Source organism: Frankliniella occidentalis, unplaced genomic scaffold (assembly GCF_000697945.3).
Source record: "Frankliniella occidentalis isolate FOCC.00 unplaced genomic scaffold, Focc_3.1 Scaffold485, whole genome shotgun sequence".
Taxonomy (NCBI): domain Eukaryota; kingdom Metazoa; phylum Arthropoda; class Insecta; order Thysanoptera; family Thripidae; genus Frankliniella; species Frankliniella occidentalis.
Genome location: NW_026267603.1, coordinates 167,306 through 180,218, shown reverse-complemented (window position 1 = coordinate 180,218; position 12,913 = coordinate 167,306). Strand labels below are relative to the sequence as shown.

The window sequence follows — 12,913 nt, the reverse complement described above, 5'->3', positions numbered from 1 at the left end:
TCTCAGGTCAAAAGCACTAGATTTTCTTTACGTTGCCGTCGTATACTGCTTTAGTTCAGTTTAGTGCATTGATGGGGGAGGTGTTTCAGGGTTTTCTATGCCACCCTTTATTCCATTAGAAAGCCATTGCGGGCGAGAGAGATAGAAATACAGCCCAGACTCTATGGTCGTTTCATGCAGTAGCACCAACAGCATATTGTCCAACAGTTATGAAGGATCCAAAAAAAAGAATTAAGAATGGGTATGTTTTCGAATAAATCAGCATGAACGATTTGAACATCAAAATATTCCATCATCCCCATGTTCAAAGGACTTCTGAGCTAAAAATAAATTTGATTAGAGAAAAACACTACAAGGTCAGTTTCAGGCCATGATGACCCTGGGTAGTGCATTACTAAGCAGAGAAAGCTGAAGAATGATTTTTTTTTCATGGGGTTTTTGAGTAATCCGTCTCTCTTTTTTAAAAGGGAATGTAGAACATTTTATATTTTTCTTACTTATAATAATTCAACAAAAAATAAACACATACACTCAAATTCAGATACAACAATTATTTCTCTTTTGTAACAGTAAAAATAAAAACAAATGATTGAAAGCAATTTTGGTATTACAAAATTACTTACAGAGGATACAGGTGGAAAATACAGTAATATTAGATGACAAGTGACAAACAATTTGTTTCCTTATCACATCTACTGATGATCAAGTGGTTCTGATAATGATTGAATAAAAGAACTTCCATTGATCAATTTGGTGGTCCCGATTAAAAACTCAACATTTGCTGTAAACAAAGAAAACAGAAGCGGAGATCAGAATTAAATAAAAACTGGTAACAACATTGAAGTCAAAATACCAGTTAAGATAACAAAATTGGCTTACTATCAGAAACTTCTTGCTGTGAAAGAAATCGTAGTGCGGAAATTTCTGCAAATGTGCAACCGCCAACGAAGAACACAAGTACAACTTTGGGACTATCACTTGGTGGAACAGGTAGTGCAGACCCTACAATCATTTTAAAAATCCACATTATGTTAGTATGATTTTGAATTATTTTTTAAGGTAAGGATTCAGAAATAATTAAAAGACACAGACCAGAGGGGGATGTCTGTAATTCATCAAATGCTGGGCTTGGCAAGAGACCTATGACATCCTGAAGAGCTCTTGACCCATTTGGTCTTACAAGGTGTTGAACAAGGCGAATGCTAAGTGGAGCATACACACTGTGAACATAACTTATATCAGTAGGTGATGCTTCATCATTGTCCTCAACGGTTAGTTTAAGGGCTTTCCTAAGAACTGTGTACGGCCGTTGATTTTGCTGAAAGTGGTTTTGCAGTTTAGCAAGGAATGAATAGTTTATTTATGAAATAATAAAACACATAAAAGAGAAACTGACCTGCAAGCGCAAGAGGCCCACTTGTTCCAAGTTGCAGAGAGTTAGGGCATGATGAAAGCCATAAGTTTGAAGAATTTCTCTCTTATAATATTCCAAAACTTTGGAACGGAGGCCACTGTTTGTAAGAGCCTGCATGCAAACTAATCTCAGAACCTTGAAAAGAATTTCATGTGTTAGTAAGTTTTTATAGATAGATATTAAATGCAAGTCAGACAAAGAAACAAAAATAAAAAAATTGTACTTTAATAAGAGGTTCTTTGCGGTCTATGCAATCTTCTATAAATGGATGAGCCTTGTCAGTATCAATTCCATTCATCAGTTCCTGTTCAGTTTGCAGTGCTTCTAAAAACTGATGGGTATCTGTAACTTTCTTCACCAACTCTGCAATAGTTGTATCTAAAACAAAAACATTTCAGTGACAAAAAGATGAAAAATATTTTAAATTCAAATGCAAAACTGACTGATTTGGATATATAAAAATTTAAATTAACTAACGATAAGCTAATGACTGTTTGTTTGCCATCATAGAGGGTAATCTTGAAACGAATAGTTTCATTTCCTGTACAGTCTTGTCTCCATGTCTCTCTTCGAATTGGTTAGATATTTGTCTGGCTTTTCTGCTCAATGCAGGACCGACAGCACTAAAATTCTTGTCTCTGAAGAACAGAAGAAATACACTCCATCAGTAAATCATAAATGGATAAAAATATTAAGAGAGAGAAATATGTCAGGAATTGAAAGGTACCTTATTTCGGCAAATAACTCCTCTCCAGAATTTAGAATAATGTCTTTTGTATCTGCTGTGTATGGGGTATTATCATTTGATGAACTAAAATGCTCTGCTGGTAGTTTTACTGTGTCTGCAAAGATATTGAGTTCCTTAGTAGTGCTAACCATCAAAATTAGTATTTTACTTCATTTTTACAGCTAGACGGATGAGAGGCAACTTACTGTTTTGAATACCAAATATCTCATCAATGAGCCCTTCATACGTCAACTGAGTAGCCAGGGGCGTGAGTAGATCCACAGACCTATCTAAAATAATGACTTGATCTATTTGTGATGGGGCAATGCTGGAACTAATAGATGGCCATGGACAGTCATAAAGATGTAAGATTACAAGATAATTAAATATCATTCCATAACGTATAACAATTTTACCTGGAAGGATTCTGGCAGCTTGACTGCTCCAATGAGAGACGTTTCAAGAAATCAAACACCTTTTGAGCTGCAGGTCCAATTCCCGTAACTCGAGGTATAATACCATACAAGGACTGAAGTGAGAGTAGTCCTTGTGCAGCCTGATGGAGTGTTGTCGGATCACTTTCCAAATGAAACTCCTGATCATGAGGTAAAAGACAAACAATGAAACATCAAAACAAATTCAAGTAATATTGAAAACTTGGATGATGTTTAACTGATATTGGAAATCACTTTTACCTTGAAAGTGGTTGGAATTTCCATTGAAACCAAGTCATTGTCAAATGGAAATAGATGCCAAGGCAGTTCTTCAAGATTTCCTTCAAAATTACCTAGAACGCCTCGATCCTAAAAACCATTGTTTGATTGTGAGCCACAACAAACAAAACATATTATCATATCATATTGACCACAAAACTAAAATTTGGACTTCACAAATGCATACCTCTAGCCTCTTTTTACATAAGAAGGTAACTCTTGGGACAAAAAATATATGGAAGTCCTTGCGAGAACGCTTCACTTCGCTACAGGAAGGCAAATGAATTTTAAAATATGACATATAAGATTCATATCTTTAAAAAAATATTTTATTTATGTGTCGTACTTACTTGTGAACATTGTCCGCAACATGATCAATAAAGCGAAGTTGGGGACGGATGATAAATACTATGTTTTCCGAATTGCTGTTTGGTAATTGTCCGGGATGTAAGTGGAAAATAGTTTTAATGTTGTGTTCTTTAAGCATAGGCTTGTTTGCAACCAGCCCCATGACTGAACCAAGAGCTCCATCGGTGACAATGTCCTACAATTGAATAATTAACATGTGCATTGATTGTACACTAAATCAGAATATTAAAGAAAGAAACAGGTTACAAATGTCACTGTCTCACACTAATCATAAATTATTAATATAGGGTCGATTTGAAGCAAATACTTACCTTGGTACCATCGATCTTATCGAGCAGGGCAAAAAGATGTTTTCTAGCATGATCTTGTATTCGAGAAATATTAACTTTTCCTCCGGATAAATGGGTGGATGACATTTCAGCGAATACACACCGACTCCCCCTTTCCTCTCCTCTCCCCTCCCCTCGCCAACCCATGGGCGAACATATTGCAATTGAAGTTTTGAAACGTACCGCTATATTTTTCATGCTCAATTCTAATATCAATTGTAAATCACGCAACGTCTTGTCACTTGTCATTTTTCTGCTTGGCCAATCCAAACATATGTCGTGGCCCAAACTTAAGCCCTAAATTTGCTTCTAGATCGTAAAACAAAGATGTTAAGCATTTGTCGTAAACATTCAACATCTTCCTAAAAGAGTTGAGAAGAATTTTGTATCCCTTGACATTTGTCATTGATGTAGTGTTACTGACAATAAGCTACAAAGACAGAAACCACAAACCAGACAAGACGGTCGGTATAGTCTCCATAACCTGTATTCGTAGTTGAAACAGTTCCTTTCTTTTTATTTATAGGGGGGAGAGTTAAAATACATTAACTAATTCACTAATAATTATTTAAGACGAGGAAGCTCACTAATACCAGTCTGAAATGAGAACTGAATTTTGTTCAGTTGTACAGATTTTCAAATCTATGGTTAAAAAACGATCGTGTAATTATTAGATTGTTTTCTATATCTCCTCCAGCAATGAGCCGTTCCACAAGAAGACGTCAAGAAACATCTAGGACTAGTACAGCAGCTAATGGGGATGTTGAAGAGCAACACAACATTATGCCTTCAGGACCAAATGCTGAAATCCCCAGTGACATACGAGGCGACCGTTGCAATATTGCAATCCTTTTTTTCTTGTACCTTTTGCAAGGCATTCCAATGGGCTTAGCTGCTGCAATTCCTATGCTAATGCAATCTCATGGTGTTAGCTACAAACAGCAGGTTTGGAATGATTTTAATTTGCAAACTCTTTCTGCAGTTATGTACAACATTGGCTAAATACTTTCCTATTTTTTTACAGGCTGAGTTCAGTTTAGTGAATTGGCCTTTCAGCTTAAAACTTTTGTGGGCCCCTATTGTTGATTCCATCTACTCAAACCGTTTTGGCAGAAGAAAGTCATGGCTTATTCCTGCCCAATTTCTTATTGGCTTCTTTATGATTTTCCTAGGGGCAAATGTTGACTCATGGCTTGGAGATGTAGGTGTTTTCACTGTTTGCTTTTAATTTTTGTTGTAATCTTGTCTTGGATAAATCATTCTTTTCTCTTATTAAACTTCTAATTATTTTATTGTTACAATTTTTCTAGGGTGCAGAAGAAAAGGCAGAGCCATGTGTTGGTTTCCTTACTTTAATGTTTTTCATCCTTAACTTCTTGGCTGCTACCCAGGATATTGCTGTGGATGGCTGGGCCCTTACAATGCTTAAGAGGTAAGTTTGTGGATAGGTAAAATTTTCTAAGCAGTCTTTTATTGCTATGAAGTAAAAATTTAAAATGAAGTACAAATTCTGTATACCTACCTACTAAGGTTAATCATTGTTTTCCTTTTCTTGCTGCTGTCTCAGACGGAATGTTGCCTATGCTTCAACATGTAACAGTGTTGGACAATCAGCTGGCTATTTCTTTGGCTATGTTGTTTTCATGGCTCTTCACTCACCAGATGTCTCTAACAAGTACTTGCGTTCTGTTCCTCAACCAAATGGTCTTGTCACTATATCAAGTAAGTGCTAAAATTTCTACACTAAAATAGGCTACAACATTTTTGTTAACTTAAATTTTTAAAAGTGGGATGAGCATTTTAGTTATTTTCTTTTAGTATCTCTGAAATTTGCAGTGCATTTTGTTTTTGCCATAGAACTGGATTATTGTGTTGGCTGACTGCTTGCTTGCATACTTCAAACCAGATGATTCCAAAAAATTTCTTTAATTTTGAATTTGTTTTCCTCATATTTTAAGGTTTTTTAAACATGTGGGGATGGGTATTCCTCACAGCTACTGTGCTAGTAGCCATTTTGAAGAGAGAACAAGTTGTTCATAACCCTGAGCATGAACCAGAGCCAAGTCTTGGTTTCTATCGTGCCTATGGTTTACTTTGGGATATCAGCAAACTTCCCTCCATCAGAGTACTAGCATTCATCCTTTTGACAGCTAAGGTGAGTAACAAATTATGCTAATAAACACTAATCAGTCGTTTTCCTAGAATTAAATTTTATTAAGAGTTTCATATTTAAATACCAACATTTCTTATTTCAGATTGGATTCAGTGCTTGTGATGCTGTGACTGGTTTAAAACTGGTAGATGCTGGCGTCCCTAAGGAACATTTAGCATTTTTAGCTGTCTTACTGGTTCCTTTACAGATCATGCTTCCTATTGCTATTTGTAAATACACCACAGGATCACGCCCATTAGATGTTTATATAGCTGCAGTACCTTATAGGTAAGTGTGTTTGAAGTATGTTTGTTTTACAATGAAAATAGCAAGCAAGCTTGAAGAGCCTTTTTTTCTTTTATAATTCTTGTTTTGTTGCAGGCTCTTTTTTAATGTGGTGGCAGGAGCAATTGTGTATTTCACACCAAGCTTTATTAATGATAATGGAGATGTACCTCTCTATTACTACATAGGTTTGCTCCTGTTTTATACATGCCATCAAGTAAGTATTGCTACATTTTTTAAAAGTCATCTGAGTGATGAGTTTTGTCATTTTTCTGAAATTGTTTTTGTTCTTCCAGATTACCCTCTATATGATGTTTGTTGCTATCATGTCATTCTTTGTAAGAATTAGTGATCCCGCTGTTGGTGGGACTTACATGACTCTCTTAAATACTTTGGCAAACATGGGAACCACATGGCCCTCTACGTTGTCACTCTACATTGTTGATTCATTAACATTCCGAGGCTGTTCCTCTTCTTTGTTATCAAATAATGGTTGTTCTTTGCCGAATGAAGTTAAGGTAAACTGAAATAGTGATTCTTTTTTCTTTTATGTATCTTATTTTCTAAAGCTTTTAATTTTACTCTCCTATTATTTTACTTTTTCTAGGCTTGTGAAGCTGCTGGTGGACATTGTACAGTTCAATTGGATGGTTACTATGTGGAAATGGCATTGTGTACAGTGCTTGGCCTTATGTGGCTTTGGTGGGCCAGGCCTAGAATTCAAGGTCTTCAAGCTAAAGAAGTCAGAGAGTGGAAGGTCCAAAGGCAAAGAATTCGGTAGCAAATCGTGTGAAGTAGCTTCCCAACACCATAATGATATGAGACATTCACCCTATATTATATTTCTATTCTGACCATCATATATTTATTCGCTGTGATAACTGTGCAGTTGAAATCCTTCCGTTTTATGCAATTGTTACTGAGACACAAAAATCAGGATCATATTAGGTATAATTTATTTTATAGGGTGATTTTGAGGAAAGTGAAACAGTTATTGTTGATGGATTTAGTCTTGTCTTGACGAATCTAAAACTAAAAGGTAACTTACTTTTCCTGCTGTTGAGGTACCAACTATATGGCGTAAGCATTGATTCCACAAAACTAAATCCATCTCCAGTGGGTGTCAACCCATTTTTGGGGTGTTTTGTTTGATGTTACATGTTAGAGTCTAAATGGTAAATATTGATCTCTGATCTTTTTCCATAATGCTGTCTCAGGTACACCTGAGAGGTCGGTTTTAATTTTTATCTCAATTAAAGACAAGCAGAGTTAAAACTGAAGATATCCATGTTAAAACCTCTTTAGAAAATATTTATTTGTTTTGTTTAATGCCTGAGTCAGCACTGATGAGTTAAATCATTAGGCGGAGGTTGTGATTTTCAATTTTTTTGTGGACCTCAGGGTTTTCTTTTCTTTTTTTAAGAAAAACAGTGAGAGTATATCTGTTAATTAGGTATTATCAGTAAAATAAACAATTCAGTTGTTTGCTACTTAACAAGAAAAAGTGGTATGACATATGTGAACTGAATTTCTTCGGCGTGATTTTTCATTCACATCATTTCTCTGAAGAGTATGAGTGTCCTGCTGCTGTTGTATTTTATTGACGTGAGTATTAATCACCTTTCATTATATTTCAAACAAATACTGTGCACTGTGCAGTATTGGTATTGTCTTCAATATATTCTGTAACTTCGTTTTTACCGTAAGTGCAAAGAGCATTGACCAATAGATTACTGTAGTTGGACATGTAAGACTATAATGCTTTGCACTGAGTTACTAAATTGCTTTTGTTAATATGATAACAGTTGCATTCTGTGATACTTGCTTGTGTGGTGTGAGATTTGTTTTGTCAGTAGTGTGCTGTGCGAAGATAAATCTATATTTCTTTATTTTAAAATATCTTTTTATTATCATCATGTTCTTATTTTAAAAATTTATGAACTCTTGTCTCCACAGTCAGAGTTATAGATACCAACACAGTCTTTGTTACAGTTCATATTAATATTTGATCAATTTGTAATTTTTACAGTAGTTTCCTAGGCTACGTAAGTACATAGTACACAGCCGACATCGAAAAAGAAGATTACAGTATGTGAAAGAGTAAGGAATGCGAGAAGCCACTACTACAGAAATCAAGATGTTTGCATCTTTCTTGGGTGTAAATATTGAAAAGACAATAAATCAGTAGTAGAATAACAGGTTCAGAGGAGAAAAAAAGTGAGGTTTAAGTTATTTAGTGAAGAAAAGTAAAGCAAAGACCAAGGAAATCATTGTTGCAGGCAAGAGCCCCCAAGAGCATGAGGAAGCCATGGCCCTCAGGGATTGTAACTCAGGTAAAGAAAGATAAGATTGAGACTGAGATAGGTGTAAAGGAAGAGAAAAGGCAAGCCACACATGAGACTAAAAAGTGGATGAAAGAAAATGTAAATGGAAGAAAACATGACTAGAGATGAAAAGGAATAAAACGAAATATAATCATGATAAAAGCTAAGAAAAGGGCAGAAAAATGTAATGGGAAACTGAAAAATTTCACCAATAGAATAGAAGAAGAAAGAAGTGGGAAAAGGAGAAAACAGAATGAGACATAAATGATAAAGGTAAAGATAGAGAGAAAGGGAAGGAAGAAAATTGAGATGAGATAAAGAATGAATGGAAAGAAGAATATGAAGTATGTAGGTAAAGAAAGTTGTAGAATACAGTGAAAAGAAGGAAGGGAAATCATAGTGAAAGAAGTAGAAAGAAAATAAAATGTGAAATGAATTGACAGGAGATATGGTGAACAAGAAAGCATGGTAGATGGAGTGAGATGACTTAAAATACAATGATACAAACGACAATTCAGAAAATGAAAAGGTGAATGAAAGTCAGACACGAAGTAATCTCGTTTTGAAGAAGGAAATGAACTATCTCTTCAAAGGATAGTCAGACAAACTAGAAAGGATATTTTAGACCAAAGAAAAAGTAGATAAAGAGGCTGGGGCTGTGTACCTGTACTTCTGAGATTTAGGTAAGATGATAATACATGATGAGATAGTCTTCAACGCATTACACTGAAACCCCTAGCAAAAGAAAAGAAGAGTTCAATATGATATTATAAAAGAAATAAAGGAAAAGTACAAATTGCAGACTGAAACAGTTCAAATCACATTATTTGAAGAGTTTTTGTGGACTAGACAGCACAGATATGTAGCCTTGCACATGATTAAAGTATCTCATGTACATGTATAATTTTCAATAGAGACGCTCTAGCAGAAATAGAAACAAAGAAATGGTTGTTGGTCAGAGAAAAACAAAATAATGAGGTCCTGTTTTACATACTAGTGAAGAGGTTGACAACAGTAGAATATTTCAATTGTTTTAGTTCAGAGCACAAAATAGCAGAGACAGTCTTCGAAGAATTACTTAGCAGTAAAATTATCACAGGAAGCGCAGCTCAGCTTGAGTAATAAGATGATCAAGAAGTGCTAGGTATTTGTACAAGAGGAAAGATATACAATCACAGATAGAGGCGGCTTTAGTTTCGGCGTTGTCAGTATCCGATAGAGCCATGTTAAGCGAGTCACATTTGGAATCACAACAGAAAATTGAAAAGACACGCCAAAGCAAGTGGTCCTTCAAGAGATTTTCTCAACAATAAAAACTTTTTCAGTTTTCCTCGATTCCTGCCTCTGGACATGACATTCCGCAAACTATGGAATAAGGGTGGAAGTACCAGTAAGATGAAAAGTGAGTGAAAAAATTGAATCATAGAGAAAATTAAAAGGACAGAGAAAATAGACAGATGTTGAAAAAGCAGAGGGAGGGGGGGTAAGTGTCTAGAAGACCGAAAAATTCACAAAGGCAGTAAACAGCTAAGAGAGAAGAAAAGTTCATAGTAACAGAAATAGGAGGAAGTGGAATAAAAGAAGAAGAAAAGAGAAAATGAAATATGCTGAAGATGCATAAAATTCTAATTCATATAGCATACACAAAGGAAGGTTTTCAAGCAAAAAATGGAGAAGATTAGGAAAAAGATAGAGACGATCTACAAAATTCAAAGGAAATAGGAAGAGAAAGTTCAGTATTGGAAATATAGGAAGAACGAAAAAGAGTGGAAAAGTGAAAAGACAAAAGAACAGGAAAACAAAATTATAGTTCATAGCATAGAAATGAGAAGGGGATGAAATGCAGGGAGGAATGGGTGATCGAGAATAATTGAAAAATGAAACAAATAAAAAAATAAGAAAAGGTGGAATATAGAGGAAACTAAGACAAAAGTCTAAGAGAAGCCCCTATTCTTCAGAGGAAATAACCAGAGAAGAAAAACTTGACAAGAAATAAAGAAGATTAGAAAAAAGAAGAAAGTAAAGGAATTAAAAGAAAAAGGTAAAAGCACAGTGACAGAAAAGAATGACAGTGTGGATAAAATGAAAGAGAAGGAAAACGATATAAAGGCAAACTACAACAAATCAAAGATCAGTCTAAGTAGAGAAAAGTTTGAAAGGGGGGAGAAATAGACAGAAAATTATAGAGGAATAAAATAGGAGTAAAGATGATACAAAAAAGGAGTTGAAACAAAGAAGAGAAGAAAAGAAAAGAAAATGGGAAATAAGCACAGGAAAAAAAGTAAAGAAGAGAAAGTAGTAAGAGAAGTCAGAAGAAAAGAGACAAGGAAAAAATAGATGAAGTAAGTGTTGAAAGAAACAAAAGCGACAGAAAAAAAGTTTTAAGTAATAGAGAAAAGAAGGACAAAATCAAAAGATATAAGAAAAGAGGAAGAGGAAAAGAGGAAGAGGAAAAGTGATCCGAATGCGAGGGTTGCGGCTGTCCAGAGGCAAATTCGATCCCTCAAATATTTAGACTAATTTACATTTACAACAAGAAATTTATAAGACATCTCGGAGGCAAGTTCGTCGATTGGAAGTCCACAGCGCGGGATGCTACTGCTTCTTGGCGACTCGGAACCCGGAGAAGCTGAGAGTCGGGGCGGTGGTGCTGTCGGGCGCCTGACTGCCGCCCTCCAGGAATACGGCCACCGTCTCGCCGAGCTCCATGTCGAGCAGCACGACGTGCTGCGGCCCGGACACCACCGGCGTCCACGTCGAGGCCCCCGCCGCCTTCTTCTTGAGCACGAGCCTGTAGAGAGCGGGCCAGAGCGTTACAATCGCATTCCAGACGCACCCGCGATAAGCTGTCTGGTCTTCTGAGACCCGAGCTTGCAGGCCTTTCCTCATCACGATGGTGATCGCCACCGGGACCCCGCGGAGCAGCTCCCGGTCGGCGTGTTACTCACTTGGCCGCGGCGTCACCGGCGAACGCGAACTGGTAGGTGCCGGGGCAGTAGCAGACGAACTCGCCGTCCTCGGGCTTCCAGCCGACGCCCTTGTCCAGCAGCGTGGTGCGCAGCGCCAGCGGCCGGTCGGCCTGCGCCTTGGCCTGGCCGCGCTGCCCGGCGCCGGAGAAGGCCACCGCCCCGGAGCACTGGCTGGCCGTGGCCAGCTTCTTGGCGCCCAGCGTGGTGGTGGCCGTGCCGTCGGTGGGCGCGGTGGACTTGCGGGCCGCGTCCGGCACGGCGCCGAGGGTCAGGCCGGCGCACAGCGCGCTGCGGGAGGAGAGAGGAGAGGCAGGTGTCAGTAGAGATCAGAGCAGCACGGCACGGAGCTGGGGCGCGCGAGGTGCACGCCTCGGCCGACAACGGACTTGACTTTCACGCGACGGAAAACATGATCGCGGCGCGAGTGTTGGCTTTACCCTTAATGAGAGCGCCTTCAGAGCGGCGGCCGGCCGGGCCGGGGGCGTACACGGGCGAGGGCGTGCGGGCCACGGCCTCATTGCCGACCAGCCCGGCCGGCCCGGCCGCCGTGGAACAATGGGGCCAGGGCGGGCGAGCGCTGCGGGGGCGCGGCCGACCGGGCGGCACGGCCCGCCGCGCCGCGACAGTCGGAGGGGAGGTCGGAGGTCAGGCGCGGTGCAGTGTGCGCCGCGGGGCGGCCAGTGAGCGGCCCCGACTCAATCTGTCTGTCCCCACCCCCCCCCGTGCCTACAGTCACACACGTACTGGACTCTGCCTCGCTGTCAGCGCGGCGCCCCCCGCCCCGGAAGCCCTGGCCGCGAGTGTGGTAATCAGAGAGCATTATCGAGAGCACGCTCCGCAGCGCTGGCCGCGCTTGGCTCCAGTCCCCGGGGCTGGGCTGGGCTGCACGCGCCGGGCCCGCCGCGCCGCCGCGCCTTTCTCCAGAGCAGCATGGACTGGAGCTGGACTTGGGAGCTGGACCAACCATGCTCTGCTTCCCGCTCCGCGTCGCTCACCGCTGTACTCGCCAATAGTCACATGATGCAATGGCAGCGCACCATTTTAATGCAGTGCGCTGCCGCAAGTCTGTTTGCTCCGCCAATCCCTGTTAGTCACGGCGTACTTCGGTAGACTGGGCTGCCGCCCCGCCCCGCCCTGCACCAGCTCCGCGGGCGCCTAGAGAGGGGCGTGGCTTGCGACGGCCCGTTTGGCGCTCTACGGCGAGTAATGCGAGTTTTATGCCCGTTCCAAAGTCAAAGCCCTCCGCGAGTAAAAGGGAGCGGGCTGGTTAGAGACGCGGCTCGGCTCGGCCTCCACCGCGTTGCGTCGCACCGAGAGGCTTTCGTAAGGAGCGGCGCGGGGAGCTCGACATTTAGCTCCTTTGGAACACCCCTCCCCGCCGTCCCGCCCCGCCCCGCCTTGCCCCCCGTGGTGTTCCCGGGCGGATATATCTCGCACACGATGTGCTTCTCTGCGGCAATGCGTCTCGCCTCGTCCTGCCGAGGTCGCAACGCGGTGGTGCGGCGCGCGCAGCAGGCCGCCGAGTGCGCCGTGCTGGGCGGCTAATCTCCGGCACGGCCAGCACGCGGCCCTGGCCCGGCGGGGGGCGGGGTGACCGTCAGCTGTCACGGGCCGGGCAGGGCGCGTGCCTC

At 40.6% G+C, this 12,913-nt stretch overlaps 3 protein-coding genes across 3 annotated transcripts; 1 reads left to right on the top strand and 2 right to left on the bottom strand.

The window, feature by feature from the left end:
* Window positions 1-536: 536 nt before the first annotated feature.
* On the bottom strand, window positions 537-3,703 carry LOC113204353 (vacuolar protein sorting-associated protein 33A). The gene is made up of 13 exons (XM_026419518.2): window positions 3,535-3,703; window positions 3,205-3,398; window positions 3,042-3,120; window positions 2,837-2,944; window positions 2,558-2,736; window positions 2,348-2,475; window positions 2,142-2,256; window positions 1,892-2,052; window positions 1,638-1,792; window positions 1,397-1,549; window positions 1,093-1,318; window positions 880-1,002; window positions 537-781 (listed from the first exon to the last, which is right to left on the bottom strand). The coding sequence occupies exons 1-13, from the start codon at window positions 3,697-3,699 to the stop codon at window positions 693-695; spliced, it is 1,875 nt and encodes a 624-aa protein (XP_026275303.1). The 5' UTR covers window positions 3,700-3,703; the 3' UTR covers window positions 537-692.
* Window positions 3,704-3,795: 92 nt separating this feature from the next.
* On the top strand, window positions 3,796-7,886 carry LOC113204354 (acetyl-coenzyme A transporter 1). The gene is made up of 10 exons (XM_026419519.2): window positions 3,796-4,016; window positions 4,250-4,497; window positions 4,577-4,753; window positions 4,863-4,984; window positions 5,120-5,274; window positions 5,511-5,707; window positions 5,808-5,992; window positions 6,086-6,206; window positions 6,286-6,507; window positions 6,597-7,886. The coding sequence occupies exons 2-10, from the start codon at window positions 4,252-4,254 to the stop codon at window positions 6,768-6,770; spliced, it is 1,599 nt and encodes a 532-aa protein (XP_026275304.1). The 5' UTR covers window positions 3,796-4,016; window positions 4,250-4,251; the 3' UTR covers window positions 6,771-7,886.
* LOC113204356 (uncharacterized) lies at window positions 7,861-11,608 on the bottom strand (the record flags this gene model as incomplete). The annotated part of the gene is made up of 2 exons (XM_052274994.1): window positions 7,861-11,104; window positions 11,262-11,608. Coding segments are annotated over 2 exons (543 nt in total), but the record flags the coding sequence as incomplete, so codon positions are not given.
* Window positions 11,609-12,913: the final 1,305 nt, after the last annotated feature.

What these genes read in the sequence shown, in the direction of transcription:
- LOC113204353 (XM_026419518.2), bottom strand. Translation starts at nt 3,699, where the DNA reads ATGGGTTGGCGAGGGGAGGGGAGAGGAGAGGAAAGGGGGAGTCGGTGT. An exon ending in AGCTGCCAGAATCCTTCCAG is followed by an intron (nt 2,476 to 2,557) that starts GTAAAATTGTTA and finishes GCCATCTATTAG; the next exon opens with TTCCAGCATTGCCCCATCAC. An exon ending in GAGTTATTTGCCGAAATAAG is followed by an intron (nt 2,053 to 2,141) that starts GTACCTTTCAAT and finishes TCTGTTCTTCAG; the next exon opens with AGACAAGAATTTTAGTGCTG.
- LOC113204354 (XM_026419519.2), top strand. Translation starts at nt 4,252, where the DNA reads ATGAGCCGTTCCACAAGAAGACGTCAAGAAACATCTAGGACTAGTACA. An exon ending in GTGTTAGCTACAAACAGCAG is followed by an intron (nt 4,498 to 4,576) that starts GTTTGGAATGAT and finishes ATTTTTTTACAG; the next exon opens with GCTGAGTTCAGTTTAGTGAA. An exon ending in ATAGCTGCAGTACCTTATAG is followed by an intron (nt 5,993 to 6,085) that starts GTAAGTGTGTTT and finishes GTTTTGTTGCAG; the next exon opens with GCTCTTTTTTAATGTGGTGG.